This window comes from Sycon ciliatum, chromosome 4, assembly GCF_964019385.1.
Source record: "Sycon ciliatum chromosome 4, ocSycCili1.1, whole genome shotgun sequence".
Taxonomy (NCBI): Eukaryota; Metazoa; Porifera; class Calcarea; order Leucosolenida; family Sycettidae; genus Sycon; species Sycon ciliatum.
Window position 1 is genome coordinate 19,703,108 of NC_088646.1, and position 19,438 is coordinate 19,722,545.

Below are 19,438 nucleotides of genomic sequence, written 5' to 3' on the forward strand. Positions count from 1 at the left end.
GCTATGACCTATGTACGGACTTGTCCCACACCGAGCAGGTCGTAATATTTTGAATCGTTGAGTCGATCATGGTTGTGCACAAGTGATGCGCGTGTCGCCTCCCGGGTCTATACGACTCCCTGCTCGTTATCGACTGAGCTGAGTCTGTGTCTTTGACTTTGAGCTTGTCACTTGGTTAATTTTAGGTTTGTTTTAGGGAGGACTGAGTGAGTCTGAGGTGTTCAAGAAAAGGTCAGGGCCAGCTCCATGATCCAGGGACTCGGTGGTAAAATTCCCAGGTACGTAGTGTTCACGGCACGCACTCGAACTATTCCCTAGTTGGTGATCGGTGATTCTGCTCGTAGCGGGCGTAGATCTACTGTAGACTAGTGCCTAGTGTGAATCATCGCTAGTACCTGCAGCGGACGAACATGGCTAGCGCCGGGCGCATTGTTCTGCGGTAAGATTGCTTTAAAAAAAATTATTGTACTGTGATTGTGAATGGGTTTATGATCAGGGAAAAGGACATGAAAATGTGGCCCTATTTTCCGGTGGACCAGACCGATCACTCTGAGCATTTCAGAAAATGGACGAAATGGCATCTACTGAGTCTGTGATGGTATTTTAAATTACTGTTCAGTTTTGAATAGCTAGTGAGTAGCATGCTGGTGTATGAGTCCACAGCCAGTACTCAGCATTATTTTTGTCAATTTTTTAGTCCAATGTCATGTTTTGTGAGTTGACTTCAAGTTGCATTTTCAATTTTGTACCGGTAAATTGAGTTGCTGATTACTACAATATACTATTGTAGTACTCTGCTGACCAATGCAGCAAATCAGACATCAGGAAATGGCCTGAAAACGCACCGGCAAGGCTCAATGTGTTTTAATTCTGTGGAACTTGAGGTGGACGGCACTGAGTTACCTGACCACATGTATATGCATGATCATATCCGGTTACTGCAGCATGAACCTTGCACGACTGTATGAACTGATTGGGTACAGATTTGTGGGCCACCCACTTGCGCCGCCGCACATGGCGGTAGAAACCAAGACCATGCCACCCTATTGTGACAAGTATGGTTGTAACCAGGAACGTTGTCTACAGAAGTTATGCGATTACATCATCAGTTGAGATGCTTTGGCAAAGGCTTTAAGTTGCGGCACAGCGATGCACTAGCCCAAGCAAAACCGCCGACTCGCGCTATACTTGAGTGAGTCCGCCGACTCGCGCTGTATACTTAGCGCCATAAGCAAATCCGTTAGTTCGCCATCATGACATCGGTGAATAACCTCTATAAGCTTCATTGTGCGATATACATGTACATACCGTAAAGTACCGTTGATCCCCCCCCCCCCCCCACGCTGTGTCGCTTCCCAGCTGGTTTTTCGGCAGCGGGCGGAAATTAGATCGTCGTTCAAGTGCAGTACGATGTACAGCAAAGCAGAAGATCAGACCTGGAATGCTGGATTGTGCAGATTTTCATCCTGCCCTCGCTCGTATTGTGTACAGCAATACATGCGTCGGTTCAAAATCGTATTTCGTTGCATACGCCGACGTCGCTTCACAGACAGACATTCGACAGGGGGCAGTAATTAAAGGGAGGGCGGATCAACGGTTCCGTACGGTACGGTACTCTTACCCTGACATGCTGGCTAGGTACTTTATACACAAGGCCTTGATCATGCATTGTGTGCACTTGCATGCACTCCATGCACTCCACGCAACCCATGCGACTTGCATGGGTCTGCCCAAAGTGCAGCTTGTGCAGCTTGGTGTGCATGTGTTGTACAGGGTGGAGTGGCCTAAATTTACGTAATGACAAAGTCTGTCGCAAGTTCTCGCAACTTTCTCTCGTAGGTGATGATGAAGTCACAGTCACGAAAATATGACGCACACCTCAGCTTTCAATTATCTCGTCCCGTTACCACGTTATTTGGGTGTAGTGCAAACTTAGTTTCACTCTGCTGACTTCTTGTGCTCACGGGTATTTTCTGCAGCGGGGGCCGTGTAATCGACCGCTCGCTAAACATAGATCACGTGTGCGACGTAATCATTGTCGGCGATGTCATCGAGGCTCTAGTGGACTGCGGGGGACAGTATGATGGCAATGATGACGTCAGGGATGTGTCAGGTAGGAGCGTGAGCTATCTCAGCTGGAGTGCCAGGCCACTACAGGAAAAATGATCCACTTCCGAGGTCCGAGCCATTGCTGCTTTCATTCAGTTGCTGTTGTGCATGCTAAGTGATAGCTGCCATGCCTTTCGGATGTGAATGCTCTGAAGCCAGATGTGGTACTCTGATGCAAACATACATACATTGTACGATGAAGAGCGATTGCCGGAGGTTTGCACATGGCCGTGTGCCCCCGTGTACACGGTATGCTGTATACAATGCTTGCATGGCTATTACGTTTGAGGATAACAGCAGGAAGCAAGGTGGAGGACACGCACCGTTTTGAAAACCAACACGTGTTACCTATCAAGCAAGGCTTGTGTATACTTCTTGCACGGCTATGTACTGACTTGAGTGATGCGCTGGCATGTGTGCTGCTCCATGCAGGTTGCCTGGTTGTACCGGGTCTGATTGACCTGCACATCCACGGCTATGAGCATGCCACTCCGCTGGGCATCGACGTCGACAAGTACTGCTTGCATCGCGGAGTCACCACGGCTGTGGATGCTGGCAGGTACTAGTATGCTGCATGTGCATGATGTACTGCATGCCTCCATAGTCCACACTGCCAATGCTAGTGTACCAGTTACACTCTGGGAGTCGTAAAATACCGGTATTTTACGACTCCCACGTAACTCACTGTAACCGCCATCCATTGCCAGAATGGTGTCATCGGTGTATACAAGAACACCTGCATCTGTACAGAGAGGAGGTGATAGACAGGTAGCTACTACAAATTGAATCTTCCCCCTCTCCCTTCATTTTTTAAATGTCTTGGAGGCAGTACCGTACCTGCTACCACAGTAGTCGTTGTCCTGCGCAGCAGCTGTGCCTTGTGGAGTACGTGTAACTACTTTTGATAATCTGTTACCGACAGCTTGCTAATCGTTCTTTCTGGATGTGTTCGCGCAGCGCTGGAGCAACTACCTTTCCTGGCCTGCGCAAGTTCATTGCCGAGAAATCACGCACTCGTCTATTGGCCTATCTGAACATCTCCATGCATGGCCTGGCCTCGGCTGGATGCTCGGGGTAAGTGCCGCCACCTGGCATGCGGAGTGGTTGCGTGTCAGGCCCAGTATTATGATATTGATCCAGACCAGCTTGCTAGTTCTTTAGCTCTTCGCAAAACCCAATTCTTGCTCCTCTCTCCGCAAAGGAATGTGTTTACTCCAAAGCCCCCCCCCCCCCCCAACACCTGCTAAACGCTACTGGTATGTTGCAAGTTGCAATGCAGTAAGCACAAACCTTCGCTTTTGTGCAGTCCCAATACTAATGGTACAAAAGATGAACACTGGTCGTGAATATTTAGAAGAATCATGCCCCCCCCCCCCCCCCTCCTCGCCTCCCTTTATGTTAGGATCAGCCAACACCAGAAAAATCTCCTCCACTCAACTGACTCCTTATTCTGCACGAAATGTTGTTCAGGTATGGTCTAGGTGGTGAGCTGGACTCGGCCAAGCAAATCAATGCCGACAGCGCTGCAAAGTGCATCGAAGAAAACCGCGACATGATCGTGGGTATAAAGATACGACTCTCTGCGGATGGTGCGAACGACGGGAAAAACGAGCAGCTAGCAATGAGGTAGGCCATGCAGCGGGATAACTCAGCGTTGGTAGATAAAGCTTGGTGAACTGAGTGCATCATGGATGGGTACTTGTTGGAGACAAGTCTACATACCTGCCATCAATGATTATCAGAACATCAATGCCAGAAATAGGACTGCCTTTGGTACAAGATAACATTAGTTTTATGGTGTGGCTTTATTTCCGACATGATTATTAGTATTAGAGTGTTTGCACTTTCATTGTGACTGCCTATGCCATTGGCACCAGTGTTCGACCAAAATACGATGGCTTCGCAATGTTCCAATTTATTTACCACGTTCTTCCTTTCATGCATTTGTTTTCAGCTCTTGAATTGCGTTGTACTCCTCCATGAATTGCAAATTGTGTTTTGCTTGCCCGTAAAAGAGGTTTTTGGTATGACTTCACAATCATTGACGGCCCTGAGAACATGATAAACAGCACATGATTATAGAGACCTGCAGCCAGTGTCTGTTTATTGTTTAGTAACTCGTGCCAAGCCAATAACAGTTGCTAGCGAGAATGCTGTGTGTTCATTCACATGTGCTGTACCTGTCGTGACTGTACTACACCTTCACACAGGACTGCGCTGGAGTGTGCTAAGAGGGTCCAGCTGCCTGTGATGGCGCACCACAGCATGTCCACAGTGAAACTCGGCGGCGAGGAGGAGGTCTTGTCCTGTCCTGGAAGGTATGTGTGCGCGTGTGTGTGTGTGTGCACGCGTGTGCATGTGTGTGCGTGTGTGAGTGTGTGTGTGTGAGTGAGTGAGTGAGTGTGTGTGAGTGAGTGAGTGAGTGTGTGTGTGTGTGTGTGTGTGTGTGTGTGTGTGTGTGTGTGTGTGTGTGTGTGTTGCCAACCTGTCGGAAGGCTACCTTCTTGCCAAAGCAATTGGAAGTTGGACTAGTTTCGGCTCCGCAATCCAGTGTGTCGTTACTATTATAGCTTTCATGGCTGAGGTGGTTGGTATGTCTGTTGGCTCCGGGTTCCCAGTACTCAGTAGCTGAGGCTGGTTGGTAAAGTAACTCCAATTTCTCTTCAAGATACCAGTGTATCTAGTGTCTGCTTCTATCAAAGCAGCGTGCTGTCTATACTGGTTACCCCAGCAAGTGTAGGGTGTGCATAGGTAACTGTCTTGGCCGTTTTATGCCGATGTACTCCGTGTGGTGTAGACCAGGTGTGCATTGGTGGTCGATTCACATGGCTTCACAGGTTGTGTGGATTGGACAGTTATCTGGCGCTAGTCTTGATCTGTCTCATTCAGATCTTGTCCGCTATCGTTGCTATCTCTTAGCCTGTCACCAGGAAACCCTATATATAGGGTTTGACATAACGCTACACATAAAGACCCTATATATAGGGTTAGGACCCCTAAAGAAAGGGTTTGATCAGTCCTCACAACTGGGCACACAATACACACAGTTTCACTTGTTTTTTTTTGATATTTTCACTGCATTGCCATTGATGTTAGCAGGAGCGCTCCTACGACGTGCGTGAGTGTCGCCGCATTTGCTGCTTCCGACCCACGTGTGGATCAGCTGATGCAGAAACGGCAATGGCGGGAGCGGCAGCTGCGACAGCCGCTGTTGATGCTTCGCCTTCTTCTTCAGGAGCATCCGACGCTGCTGGAACATCGACATCATCATCCTGAGTCGACACCAGGTCGCCAGGAACATTCTCATCGCCCGAGTTCGTCTCCACTAACTCAAGTTGCTCTTCCTCCATCGTGAAAAATCAAACCCTAGATATAGGGTCTAGAAAATGTTACGACAGCGCTGCACTAAAACTAACCGTACTCGAAGAAAACAGCATCACGGTCTTCAGCAAGAGAACCGTACGTACATTCTACGTATGCAGGCCCAGGCGTCTAGTTGCCATAGCAGCCAAGTGGGCTCTCAAGAGAGCTCAAGATAGAACCCGCGGCTGAAAACCCTATATATAGGGTTTGACAGGCTAAGAGATAAGAGAAAATCTGAGGGTGCACATCCAGTGCATTTGCAGATTTGCGTGCTTCTCTTGCGACGGGCGTATACATGTGCCGAGGTACGCTGATTTCAGAGGTACATGGTGTGTGTGTGTGTGTGTGTGTGTGTGTGTGTGTGGCGCGCACGCCGGACAACCGCATCCCGAAACAGGTGCTGTTTGGCTCCTTCTTGCAGCGTCGCCCCGCACATGGCCCACGCCGCAGGTGGAAGGACTGTGCTGTCCGGGATCTACGTGCCCGTGGTGTGGAGGCATCATGGTATGATGTTGCATGTGAGTCTCACGCGGAGTGGCGCAGCACCTACCAAGAGCCTGACAATGCACCTGAGCCTCCGCCCCGAGTGGTATGTACGGTATGCGGACGGGATTTTGCACGGAAAGGAGACATGGCTCGGCATAAGTGTCTGGAGGAGCGTGCGCGGCCTGTGTCTGAGCAGCGGGGCGCCAGTCAGTGCGGGCGGTGTGGGTGGTGGCTGAGAAGCCGCGGTGGCTTGGTCCGGCATGTGTGTGCCTCGACGGTGGATGCCACAGTGCCACCTGGAGCTACCGGAACGTCGGCACCGGCGGAAGGGTGTTGTGCCGCGCATTGTGACGTGTGGTTGCTGCTTTCGCGGTGTCCGGGGACGGGGCAGGCATCGCTGTTCAAGGGTGGCCCATAGACCAACAGCAGAGGAGCGCTCAACCTTCCAGCACGTGTGCATATGCGGCAAGTGGATGCGACTACCCGTGCATCTGGAGCGTCATCGGGCGTCGTGCCCTCTCTCTCTCTCTCTTCTCAAGTTTCCCAGTGATGGGACCACGTGACCCTTTTGCGGCAGTGACTCTACAGGACAGGTGTGTGTGTGTGTGTGTGTGTCTGTGTTGACCGCTTTGGGTAATTACAGGACTTGTGTTGTGTGCTAAGACTAGCACAGTGGATTAGTATGAGCGAGTGAAGCGGGCACATGCCTAACATAAGATCCTTCCTCAGCAACTCCCAAGCCACTCACTTATTGCAAGTGAGGGACTAATTGCTGTTCCTGAGGGAATTCAACGGTAGGTTTTGGGTGTTCTGACTGTTTCCACTCCAGCACAAGTTTGGATTTGAAGAAAAGGTTGGATAATATTAATTTTATTTGGCTGTTCTTCATATGTCACAGCTTACGACCCGGAGATGTCTACACTCACTTCTATCATGCCTATGAATCAACGGTAGTAGATGTATCAGAGCCACATCCAGTGGGTGGATACAGCAAGTTTGATCCAGCCGTGCTGGAGGCTCGCAAGCACGGTGTTCTAATGGACATTGGCCATGGCCAGGGATCGTTCAGCTGGACCATTGCCGAGGTAGGCTGATTTCATGATGGTCATATAACCCGCGTGCCCTGAACATGTGTATGCGATAGCCTGAGGTTGTGTAACTAGCTGAAAATCAGGGTTACAACGAACCGTTTCATCCTCTACTCCTTGTAGCTAGGTATAATACATGACTTGTATGACCTTGGGCAAGTCACTTGACTCGTACATGACTACTTCAGCTGTAGTGTTACTGTGGAGCTGGTTCGAGGCGGGGGGGGGGGGGGGGGGGGGGCATCGTAATAGTGTATGGGTGAAGAACAACAACAGTTGGCTCTAAAGTTAGTTGGGATGCAAGGCGCCCACACCCCAGTAGCAATTCGGATTCCACGGATTCTTAGAGAGCTGGCCCATCCCAAGGTATCAGAGCTTTCTAGGTGTACAGTGAGTAGCGGCCATTCCAGCCGACGAAGCTGAGTTCCGGGCAAAACATACCAGGCAGACACCTTTAAAATCCTTCTTTCGATGCCAACGTGCATGCACATGTATCCATACGGGTTCTCGTACGTGTACAGCAATGGCAATGATGGAGACACGTAGACAGTATTCGTAGAGCTTTGCTACAATAGTATTCTGTTATGTCACTTCTGTTGGTGCAGCTCGGTGCAAAAGAAGGTCAATGGCCCGATGTAATCAGCACGGACCTCCACACAGGTTCCATGGATGGTCCTGCATACGACTTGCCAACAGTCATGACGAAGGTGAGACAATCAACTGCCACGTACGCATGCACTAGGGAGATCATGCTTGAGAAAATAAACTTCTCTGTAACCGCTCTTACTCTTGCGTACCATACTGGTGTTTTGGTCTTCCTTTAGCACGTGTGGTCGAAATGCAAATTGGCGAAGACTTGAGGCTGCATGATATTTGTTGCCACAACAACGTTGGACTAGATTCCTGTGTTGCTGTGACTGTCTTTCTGCCCTCCCCTTGTACTGCCACCCCGGCAGATGTTGCATGTTGGCATGCCGTTGCTGGACATCATCACGGCCGTGACTGCCACGCCGGCCGAGTGCTGTGGACGAGCAGACAAGCACCAGCTGAGGCCGGGTGCGGAGGCCGACGTCACCGTGCTGCGCCTGGACGACTGCAGCACGCACCTCGAGGACAGCCAGGCACAGTTGCGGCACGTCACGAAGCGGATCCTGCCCGTGGCGGTGTGGAGAGCCGGTGAAGAGGCAGACATCATCCTCGTGAGTTGGTAGTACCACCTCTAGCCTTGCGAAGTTCTTCTCATAGTCAGGCATTGAATTATTGGATTAGCAAACAATTGTGCTAGTAAAGTAAATTTGCAATAGTATCAACTATGTCGTCTTGCCATTAGGGGATAGATCTCCTTGTCGTACTTGTCGCAGTTGCAGCTGGGCCGCTATCCAGCAACTATACGCGACACACACGATTGATACTGGAATGCTATTCAAACACCCATAATAAAGTTACACACACATACATAGTCACATACTGACATCACAAACATTATGACTCCCCTAACACACTAGTGACACATACCTACCTCTCAAAACAATCGCAATCATCTCCAGGAAATCCGTACCAGTTTACCGTGCGTAGGTGGACAGTGGAGGTGTGAGCAGGTACACCAAAATGCACGGATACTCGGATTGTACTGTGATTTCAGGTTTCTGATTTTAGCTTCTTCTGAAGCACCTCCACCGCACCTTATCTGCACATCACCACATTCGTGAGGCCATAAACCATTCACGAAATGGCCGTGACTGTAGCTTCTTCATACTTCATTCAGGTTTCTGGAGTTTTCGTTCTAAGTTAAGACTTGTGTATCACATTCCCTCTCTTGTGTTCACTGCAGCCCGAGGTGTGGCCCAACACAGCACGCATGCCCACCCTGAGCAAGGAGTGGAAGAAACTGCTGGTGAAGGATGCCAAGGCGCCAGAAGCCATGGCTGCCCTGCAGTAGTCACAATGCACAGTTTGAAATACTTGTACGGACCACGCCACCAGCAACATGGAGCATAGCGAGTCATGTGCTGGGGAAGTGCGAGATCTCCTCCGCTACATCACCGCCAGTGTGATAAGAACGTGTGCCGCATGGATTGCGATGCACTTTACCATTACAATATATATATATTTTTTTCTTTCCAGAATGATGGACTTTACGCAACAGCATCCACACAGGACAGGAGTGGTACTCTGTGGAACCTTTTCTTCAGTTATTGCCAAAAAGATAGAGAGTTTCTGCATGGGAAGTGGGAACCCCATCATTGGGGATCAATGCTCCACTGTCACCCCTGCCAAAGATACAGCCGCATTGACATCGCTATGTTTCGTCCTTGTATTCTCTCATTTACGATGGCATCAAATGCACGGAACAAGTTCAGAGTACTTTATGCCATTTATTCAATAATTAGCATATAATTATTGTCTGGCAGGCCAGATGTAAAGAATTTTGAAAATATCTCAACTTTTGATTATTTCATTTGAAGCAGCACTTTCCAGCTGCTAATAGCAATGGTTATGAAGAGTGGCAGTGGCTGCAAGCCAGTTGGCGGATAGGTAGGAAACTACCCGGATGGGTCACTCACGGGTCAAGCGAGGGATTCACTTCTGAGTAACATCAGAAATCACGGTATGAGCATACAGCTATGGCATTGTTAGCAGAAGCAGGCTATAGAGTCAACACTGTCATAATAAAACTCAAGGAATGCAAATCCTGAGCAATGTCAGTCCAGTGGAGTGGCTGGTCTGTTGACAAACACGGTGACAGTCACACGCTTGGTCTGAGAGTGAACGCACCGGTGCCTGAAACAACTGCAGCTGTTTCACAGACCCACAAACAGGTGATGGCCAGCACAGTCCTCTGTATATAACCTTTAACAGTGCGGTATGTAGTACCAGCTGCTAATGCAGAGGATGTTACTTACTCAATGCATCCTTCACACTGGCTTGACTGCCTACAATCCATGATCAGCTGGTGATCGGGGATCAAGAGCAAACCCGACCGCTGGGCGTTGTATCTGTAGGTTGCTAGCATGCGCTCAATCCAATGGTTGAACGATTGGCTGGCAACAGGAAGAGGATCAGGAGCACTGAGCTCAGTCCCATGTTGCGGCCAGTCTCGGAGTGCCAGAGGACGGTGGCATCCAGGCTTAACGTTCCGGTGTATTCCAGGTCAGGGGGCACACTATGCGGACAACCAGCGCCCTGATATAGCACCATACGTACCATAGCAGTCACAAGATAGACCTCCCATGTGTGTGCCATTGTAGTCGCCTCTACGAGTGGCCTCAGTCATCTGCTTCCAAGCCTACACCCCGAGCACTGATTACAGTTGTCAGATTCTGCATTCCTTGTCTTGCTCTAGTCTGGATGATGCAAACTCACTCCAGGTATGTCACGGCAATGTCGAAGAAGCTACACCCCTTCTTCGGCGTCTGACTGCTACCAGTCGTATTGTCTGGCGCATCCTCGTCTGCATCATCTTCTTCCTGTTGGTCCTCCGGCGTGGGTGTGAGATGGTTGAGGTACTTGATGAAGCGCATTGTCTCATTATCTCGGCACACCAGTGCCAAGCTGTTCGTCATTGGTTGGATGCTCAAAAGCTGTACACAGGAGCACACCATAATTCGCCAATGTCTCACAACTACTTCACAGTCGTAACGCAAGGCTCAAAGGAGAAACCATGTGAAGCAGGCTGAGAAAGAGAGAGAGAGAGAAAGAGAGAGAGAGAGAGAAAGAGAGAGAGAGAGAGAGAGAGAGAGAGAGAGAGAGAGAGCGAGAGAGAGAGAGAGAGAGAACAATAGAGACCATAATTATACTTGCACTATACACGCTAGCCCTAGACAAACTCTCACCTCTTCATCTTCTCCCTTTGCCACATAGCACGTGAAGCCACCACAGTTAGGTTCCCATTCTGCAGAACAAAGAACAGAAGGTAAATGAACATGATCAACTCTTTACCTTGGAAGCCTGCATGTGCATGTACCCACAGGGTTCCACAGTGACTTCTAGAGATCACACTCAAACGTTGGAGAAATGCCTTCAGGGCTCTTGTAGAAAATGGAATAGGATTGAAGTGCACGCCTCACACATGAGTTTACACAGCTATCCGGCGGTAAATTCCCCCCCCCCCCCCCCATCCGCACAAGAACAAGGCATGTGACTAGTGGAGGATCATTAATCGGGGGCTTGGCCTACAGAAAACCCCCCAGTTCAAAACACCATTCGGCGCAGGAAAGATCTTATCCCGTCCAGCTGCCAGTATCCACAATGCACCATATCCAATGCAGATGAGAATAGCATGAAGTTAATCAGAGCACAGGTTGACTGTAAGATACTCGCACTGACCTTCAGCTTTGAAGAAGAGCTGTGCATCCAGAGCCATGCTCCTCGGCTGATTCTCTAGGTCATGCATGAGAGTGTAGCAGCCGGGTGACCAGTGACGTACGGATACCTGACTCGTCGGCTTGCCCAGTGGTGCATCCTCGCTAGCGTTGTCCTCGTCGTCATCACTGATGTCATCGTCGTCTTCTTCATCGGAATTGTCATCATCCTCGTCTTCTTCATCACCATCGTCCGCACACATCAACATCTCGTCCTCACTGTCATCACCATTCGCGCACGCCGATGAGCTTGCTGCCACGTTCCCTGCACCATTGGCAGCATCAGGCAGAGGTGCGTCTTCGATGCTCTTGTCCTCAGCAAGATTCATCCCTGTCAGCTTGGCCAAAAGAGAAAACATCTCTTCAGAGGCAAGTATCTCTGCACATTCCTTCACTAAAGGAATAGAAGATGTTGCTAGCGACTGAAAGTGCCTGTACAAAGCAAAACGGGGGAAAGGATTGCTGAAAATCAAGAAAAAAGGAAAAAAGGAAAAAAAGAAACCCGTCCCCGGGTGGGCTTGAACCACCAACCTTTCGGTTAACAGCCGAACGCGCTAACCGATTGCGCCACGGAGACAAGACATGTGAAGCACAGGGCAATGGCTTTCTTGTTCTCTTACACGTGGGTAGGCGGGCAAATACAGTCAGACCTCGCATAACCGCACACATCCGTTTTCCACAAAAATATCCGGATAGGCGAGGGAACCGGATAATCGAACAAACACACTGTATGTATGCATGGCATGTGTTGTAAATCGGTAACCAGCGATTTTCCTCCGGATGGCGAGGGATCCGGATAAAAGAGGACCGGATAAGCGAGGTCTGACTGTAGTTGAAATACCGGTACCGTAAAGTACCGTTGATCCGCCCCCTCTCTAATTCCCGCCCCCTGTCGATTTTTTCCTTGTGAAGCGACTTCGGCGTATACAACGAAATACGATGTTGAACCGACGCATGCACTGCTGTACACAATACTTGCCAATCCAGGATCAAAATGTGCACAATCCAGCACATTGAGTCTGATCCTCTACGTTGTTGTACATCGTACTGCACTCGACAGCCTTGATCTAATTCCCCCCCCCCCCCCCCCTGCCGAAAACCCAGCTGGGAAGCGACATGGCGTGGGGGCGGGGGGGGGGGGGGGGGGGCGGATCAACAGTACTTTACGGTAGTTACAGTTACAATGCTCCATGCATGCTTTGCTTGTTCGGCGGTGACGACTTTTAACCTGGTGGTACACTATTGGCTGATTGTGGGTTCACATACCAGAAGGTCATGGTCATTGTGTGTGTGTGTGGGTGGGGGGGGGGGGGGGGGGAGCATTTCTGAAACCTACCAGTATCTACTACAGACTTGCTCAACGAAATCCGATTGCATGAGCCAACTAGCGCCGGGTGCTGTGCGGGCCCCAGGCCTGTGAACACCGGGCTGTGCTCTCATGGAGGGCACTGACCTGTTCATGAGATCGGATTTCATTGACCAGCAGCATAGTTGTAGAACAAGGCCAGAGCCAACACCCGGGACGGACGACTATTGCCATAAAAACATACCTCTTGTTAGCTGGCCCTTGCCATTTCCAGGGAGTGCCCGCTGCTTCAAGTGCACGGCTAACTTCATCATATTTCTCCGGCTACAGTGAAAGGAGAGAGGGCAAAAAAGACAAGATTACTGGCACTTCTTCCTGTGAGTAAGTTGAACCACTTAGGCTTGGTACATACTACATAGAGAATGTGGACCACAACAGACATGCTCTATCCACACACACTGGTATGGGAGTTGACTTCAATTCAGATATACATAATACCATAGCACTGCAGATGAGAGCAGAACAAATCATTCATTCAATAGGGAGTGACAGTCGGGTACCTAGCAGTCAATAGGACGGCGGGGAGCGACACCAAAGTCGGATGTGGCAAGGCACAGCAGTGCCCTGGAAAGTTGGGGAAATACTATGCATTGTATGCCTCTGACCTTCAGGAAAGCATGCAGCTGGGCTTCAGAGTGCTTCTCAAATCTCTTCCTGATCTTTCTCTGGACAGCTGGTTTGAAGTAGACCTTGTTTACCCAATCTTGAATAGTGACACCCTGCAATCGGAGAAGACAGGCAGCCTTGAACTCAAGACACAGTGAAAAGTTTTTTTTCTAATCTATGTATACGAAGAACAAAGTCAATCAGAATTCAAACCAAACTCAGGTACACACACACCCAGCTAAGGTGTTAGACTGTTAGTTGATGCAGAGTTGACATATACATGTACGCACATGTATGATGTAATGCACCCACGTCATGAGGGTAAATGCAACGTGGACTGGCAATAAAACGCAGAACACACTAGTTTGTCCCATGCGCTGTCTGTCTGCTTCCTGTCCTGGCTGACCAAGCAAAGTGAGAATACGATAGGTCAAAACGAACATTGACTAGTTGAGGGATTGGAAAAGGGAAAAAGTCTGAAGGAAAAAATGACTCACAAACAAACCCTACATTTAAAACTAGAATGCATACTTACAGTCAGCGGGCCTGACAATGGCGGTTCCGGCTCCATGTACGGACTGGGTCGGTGGAAAGGTTCACCGTAGAACCAGCCACTTATAGACAAACGTGTTCTACTTGCGGAGCGCACCTCTGCTACCTGGACAGAAAGAAGAACATATTTGTAGGACATGACATCATGACATGCTGTATTTGCAATACATGACAGCATGACATGTCATACTCTGATACTTCCATATCCTGAGTATAATGCACACTCGGGGTTTTAGAGATATCGAGCCTAAAAGCAAATGCATAGCAAAGAGTGTGTTGTCCTGCAGTAAATACAGTTCTGGTAGGTGCTGAAAAGCGAGGGGGGGGGGGGGTGTCATAGTCTAGGCCATTCTTACATTCCACGCACAGTTCAATTACGGCGCACGTCTGTATGCTGTGCTCGGTGAAATACTACCCTGTTTGTTCTTCGGCGGCCAACAGCAAGCAAGGTACAGCGATCGGCTCAGTGTGCCACAATGTACAACGTAGGTAGCTCCACAGATGTCCGAAGCACTAGCCCTGCTAACCAATGCTAATGTTCTTACCTGGTGAAATGAGTCCAGTGTCACAGGGAAGAAGTTGAACATATTGGGCTGTGGAACGATCGACTCCACAATCTGATCAGGCTGCCCATGCTCTGCAAAAGCACAGGACAAAAAAGCAGCAGAACAAATTGCTTCCACGACGTTACATCAGCATGACACTGGGTCAAATCTCTACACACAGAGAATGTGAGGAAGAGGGAGGGAGAGAGAGAGAGAAACAGAGAGAGAGAGAGAGAGAGAGAGAGAGAGAGAGAGAGAGAGAGAGAGAGAGAGAGAGAGAGAGAGAGAGAGAGAGAGAGAGAGAGAGAGAGAGAGAAGAAGAAGAAGATGTAGAACCACTTTCACTCAAGTGAATGGAAGCTAGGATAATGACATGGTATTTCTGAAGGATTGTCAGTAAAAAAAATGAATAAAAGCTCTCACACACCGTCTACTGAGAATAAGTCCAGGCATCCGCCGTCTGTGTCTGTCCACTCTGGCACCAGATAGTAGATGAACGCAATTCGCCGTCCCTCCAGTTCGTCATCATGACACAGCAGAGTATCTGCAGCATCAGTTACACATGAATAGAACACAGAACACAATACATGCATACCAAAGCAGGGTGAGCAAAGAATTACCACCCTACGTACTAAGTCCACATGATCAGGTGAAAAATAAAATAAATGTCACTTATTAACACCGGCAATATTTTCTTTTTGAACACCCTGGTCCCGGGGCTATATCGGAGCAACTGAACGAGTCCCTATAGGAATCACCAGTACTAGTAGTTTGGTTGCTGCACGTGTACATGTTTCCCTCAAACCAACTTGCTATTTAACCCTTTTTAGCCAATCTCGTATGTACTTCTCCGACAATAAGTTGAATAACTCCAGCTTTTCTAGGTTGTATAAAGTGGTGCAGAGGAGACCTGCACTTTCCCAATCACACTGCAATCATCCAAACTCCTATTTATCGTATTCGAAGCCGGTGACCCCACTTAGAAATTATATTAGGAGTTTCTACTTTCCAGGGACACTTGCGAGCACACTTATCCACAAATCAAGGTTATGTTTGGAAAAAATTCCCCTTTCCCTATAGGTTGGAGCCTCCTTATACAGAGAAAATCCTTGTGTAGTCGCTCATGCACATCAGGAAGGTTACTTGCCTACAATTTTACGGTCGACTCCTGGTACATGTCACCTGGAGTCAAAGAGAGGAAAGCCAATGGTGTCCTGCTGGTATGCAGCAGAGGCTCTATGTACGCTGGACCACGCCTCTGAAAAGGGAACAGCCAGCTGGGCACCCGAGGGCAAGCGCCATGGACTTATGATTTACTGAGTACAATAATCGGAAAAAAGCCGCTCTCCTATGCTAATACTACTTCGAACATTAAAAGATAAAAGATGACATGTTAAGATAACACGTCGCATACTAACCTCCGTCTTCATATTTGGAGCAGGTGGCATCAACCCGATCTGACAGTTCAATACCGGTCACTTGACGAAGGAAGTTGAGCACTTTTGTACCAAGTAACTTCCTGTACAGTACATCCAGAAATGATAGAAAACAAGCAAACCTCTCAGCCTGGAAAACAGTTGAGCATCTTTAGGAGGACAAGATAGCACTGTGCAAACCGGAGACACCCATGGAAGTTTGGTGACGGGTTCCTTTCCCAGTGGCGAAATTGACTCTCATGTATCCATGTGTCATGTCATATCAGACCTGTGTGAAATCATGGAACGGCTAAGAGTTTTCCAAAACATTGCTCACCCCACCCCTCCCTAGTGCTTTGGATGGAGTTTGTTCGTCATTTTCTTCCCGTCTGCACGCCAGCATAGGAACTTAGGCACAACCTACCTAAACGCTTCCAGACACGGTCCTGGGCAGTTGCGAATATCATCAGTCTGCACGCCAAAAATACAACAATAACACACACAAGACCAGTGATGGAAGTACGTTAAATACCGTAGATTAAGATCAATAGGCACTGCTATCGCTGCCATAGCGTGTAGCAAGTTCTTCTAGCAATCGCATTGTAGCTATACGTACTGGTAGTATTAGTTTGGGTGTAGAAAACACCGGCACAACACATCACTCTGCTAGTGGGTGTAGTACTACTTGTAGTACGATGCTCCAGCGACTGGTCGGCCCTGTTTTCACACACGACTCACACAGCCTTATCTGCCAGTGCTTAATCCAAAACCCGCTTGCAACAGCAGTAGTCCACAAATTCAAGGAGAATGAGGGTGATTTACAATACTTAGACGAACGACAATACAAACTGACCTGTTGAAAGCTGTAGAGATCATTAATCTTGGCAACGAACGGCAGGTCTTCCACTTCTTTGCGCAGGTCCTTGATGAACGTGCCCTTGTCGGTGACAAAATCCCGCAATGAGCAGCAGATGAAAGGTGATGAGAACACCTTGGCATCTGCACACAAAGAAAAGAAGGCACACTGCTCTTGACGACCACCGTACACACAACTTTCCTGATTTCATTATACAGTACTCCGTACCAGTGTGAGCACAGAACATGTAACCAACTTCATACAGTACTCTGTACCAGTGTGAGCACAGAACATGCAACCAACTTCATACAGGACTCTGTACCAGTGTGAGCACAGAACATGCAACCAACTTCATACAGTACTCTGTACCAGTGTGAGCACAGAACATGCAACTAACTTCATACAGTACTCTGTACCAGTGTGAGAACAGAACATGCAACCAACTTCATACAGTACTCTGTACCAGTGTGAGCACAGAACATGCAACTAACTTCATACAGTACTCTGTACCAGTGTGAGCACAGAACATGCAACCAACTTCACTATAAGTTTAACCCAGCAACAGTGGAGATATGAGTCATGGCATGGGAACATAGGGCAATACTAGTACATGACATGAAGTACTAATTCAATTGAATGCTACGAAACCGGTAGGACTGATCAACCATGTTGGTAATGCCACGGCAGTGTCCAGATCACAGTCACTACGTCACAAGCTGCTCACAAGACCATAATAATACAGTCACTGTACATGATGTAATCTGGTATGCATATTTAAAGTTGTGGCAATCTTCCACCGCATCACAGGTGTACACCAAACCATTGCCATACTCATGACCATAGCCTACTCGCTGACAGTGTTCTAAACTACAGTCCACAGTACTTACTATCATTGCTCAGTGATTTACGTTTCCTGTACACACACACACACACACACACACACACACACACACACACACACACACACACACACACACACACACACATGCACACACGTACGACCACGCACTCACACACATACACACACGTGCACAGACAGAATGAGAAGACAATGTCAGCAAAATTCAGATACTGGGACATTCACCGGACAGCCAGCACCACTGTCTGCCAGTATGCTAGTGTCAGTGAGACACCCTTGTTCCATCCTAAGCGTTGAGAGCAGTAGGCCATCCACATATCTATACTCCAGGTGCACTAACACTATGCGATAAAGAGCATACCACCACTGAATGTCCAGGGGATCAGAGCTATGCCCTGGGCCGATCTTGTTTTTCATGGACTACACAGTCTCTGTGTATTTGGGTCACATAGCAGACTCAGCGGAGGACGTTCAGGTTGGTTGTAACTCTGAGTTTCATGCCGCTAGGCAATCATCAGACAACTGGCTGTGTAGTCCATGAAAAACAAGATCGGCCCAGGGCATAGCTCTGATCCCCTGGACATCCAGTGCCAGTTGTCTGATGATTGCCTAGCAACATGAAACTCAGAGTTACAACCAACCTGAACGTCCTCCGCTGAGTCTGCTATGTACTAAGCTCTGTCTCTGACATTGAGCACTCTCTGCAGCTCGGGGATCAACAGATTTGTAGTTGGGTCACCGTGTATACTGGGACACTGTACTTGGTGAAATCCTAGCATTTTCGTTCTTCTGTGCACTGTTCTTTGGCGTCCGACAGTGCCACACATGTAGTTCAAGAATGGTGCATCTTATGGTCGTATGACAAACACAATTTGACTCAAGTACTCTCCGAGTTATCTTCTGAGTCTAACGTTATAGTAATACTAGTTCTGTCCGCAGATTGAGTATTTCGCTCCTGCTCTTGTAGTAGTTGAGCACTCTCATGTGGGGTAGTGCCTTTGCAGTTTGCGGTATGCAGAGCTCACTGACTTGTCCGTCTGAGCACTCTGGCCTAGTAGTAGTACAGTCGGGTCTGGTTTAAATCTGGCTTTGGAAATTTTATTTTTCATTGCTATCAGGTTCAGCCTCATTTTCTCGGTGCTGCGCTGATGAGTCCACAAAGGACGAAACAGTTCTGTCCGCAGATTGAGTAATACTATGATTATAGACTATAGCGTGTTATTGAGGGCACCAGGGCGAACTCACTTCACCATCCTGAGTACTAGAGTGTTTGCAACCGTTGTACATGTCGTATCTAAAATCATAAGCTTGATGTATGAAGACTGAGTAGTCGGGGTGGGGACCATGTGTCAAATTCGGGAAATATTATTACTGTTCTCATAACATGCATCGTGCCTACAGTGCAACAAAATTTTTTTTTAACTGTTCACCTACCTAATTGATTTCTTCATTGAAGATAACAGCGTTTCTTCGAGGAAAGCATCGTTCATTTCCACGGCACGACCGGCTCTGCGTTTCTTTTTAGCAAGAGGTGCTGAGCTACCATCACTACCACTCTTTGACTTGCTCATATTCAATGTGAAAAGCACACAAGTCAAGCGGATTTGCTCAGGGTACTAGTGTGATAATCAGCTCCGAACAGCACTTCGGCAGATTATTCGATACACTGGATCAACATGGATATTCACTTTCAATGATAGAAGAAGTGATTATTTGAAAGAAATCTATGCAGCTATTGTTTGTAGCTCAGCTCAGCTAGCTCCGCGATCCGGAGCTCCATGTGTTTTCGAGGGTACTGTAGTAATTATTATTTTGCAGCTTTGAGTTGATTA

At 48.3% G+C, this 19,438-nt stretch overlaps 2 protein-coding genes and 1 non-coding gene across 3 annotated transcripts; 1 reads left to right on the forward strand and 2 right to left on the reverse strand.

Moving 5' to 3' along the window:
• The first annotated feature begins 142 nt into the window (after positions 1-142).
• On the forward strand, positions 143-9,504 carry LOC135814888 (deacetylase Atu3266-like). The gene is made up of 10 exons (XM_065328084.1): positions 143-439; positions 1,980-2,113; positions 2,542-2,668; positions 3,067-3,183; positions 3,580-3,735; positions 4,320-4,427; positions 6,857-7,043; positions 7,652-7,753; positions 8,003-8,245; positions 8,878-9,504. Exons 1-10 carry the CDS (start codon positions 411-413, stop codon positions 8,983-8,985), a joined length of 1,311 nt encoding a protein of 436 aa, XP_065184156.1. The 5' UTR covers positions 143-410; the 3' UTR covers positions 8,986-9,504.
• Positions 9,402-19,357, reverse strand: LOC135814887 (prolyl 3-hydroxylase OGFOD1-like). Its single transcript, XM_065328083.1, has 13 exons — positions 19,041-19,357; positions 17,635-17,660; positions 16,745-16,890; positions 16,316-16,362; positions 15,895-15,995; positions 14,904-15,020; positions 14,477-14,568; positions 13,915-14,037; positions 13,379-13,492; positions 12,958-13,037; positions 11,373-11,839; positions 10,880-10,938; positions 9,402-10,627 (listed from the first exon to the last, which is right to left on the reverse strand). The coding sequence occupies exons 1-13, from the start codon at positions 19,175-19,177 to the stop codon at positions 10,406-10,408; spliced, it is 1,731 nt and encodes a 576-aa protein (XP_065184155.1). The 5' UTR covers positions 19,178-19,357; the 3' UTR covers positions 9,402-10,405.
• Positions 11,911-11,984, reverse strand: Trnan-guu (transfer RNA asparagine (anticodon GUU)). Its single transcript has one exon. It is a non-coding gene; the product is annotated as a tRNA-Asn (tRNA).
• Positions 19,358-19,438: the final 81 nt, after the last annotated feature.

What these genes read in the sequence shown, in the direction of transcription:
- LOC135814887 (XM_065328083.1), bottom strand. Translation starts at nt 19,177, where the DNA reads ATGAGCAAGTCAAAGAGTGGTAGTGATGGTAGCTCAGCACCTCTTGCT. An exon ending in CAAGGGCCAGCTAACAAGAG is followed by an intron (nt 11,840 to 12,957) that starts GTATGTTTTTAT and finishes TGCTTTGTACAG; the next exon opens with GCACTTTCAGTCGCTAGCAA. An exon ending in GCTCTTCTTCAAAGCTGAAG is followed by an intron (nt 10,939 to 11,372) that starts GTCAGTGCGAGT and finishes TTTGTTCTGCAG; the next exon opens with AATGGGAACCTAACTGTGGT.
- LOC135814888 (XM_065328084.1), top strand. Translation starts at nt 411, where the DNA reads ATGGCTAGCGCCGGGCGCATTGTTCTGCG. An exon ending in GCCTCGGCTGGATGCTCGGG is followed by an intron (nt 3,184 to 3,579) that starts GTAAGTGCCGCC and finishes AATGTTGTTCAG; the next exon opens with GTATGGTCTAGGTGGTGAGC. An exon ending in GTCTTGTCCTGTCCTGGAAG is followed by an intron (nt 4,428 to 6,856) that starts GTATGTGTGCGC and finishes CATATGTCACAG; the next exon opens with CTTACGACCCGGAGATGTCT.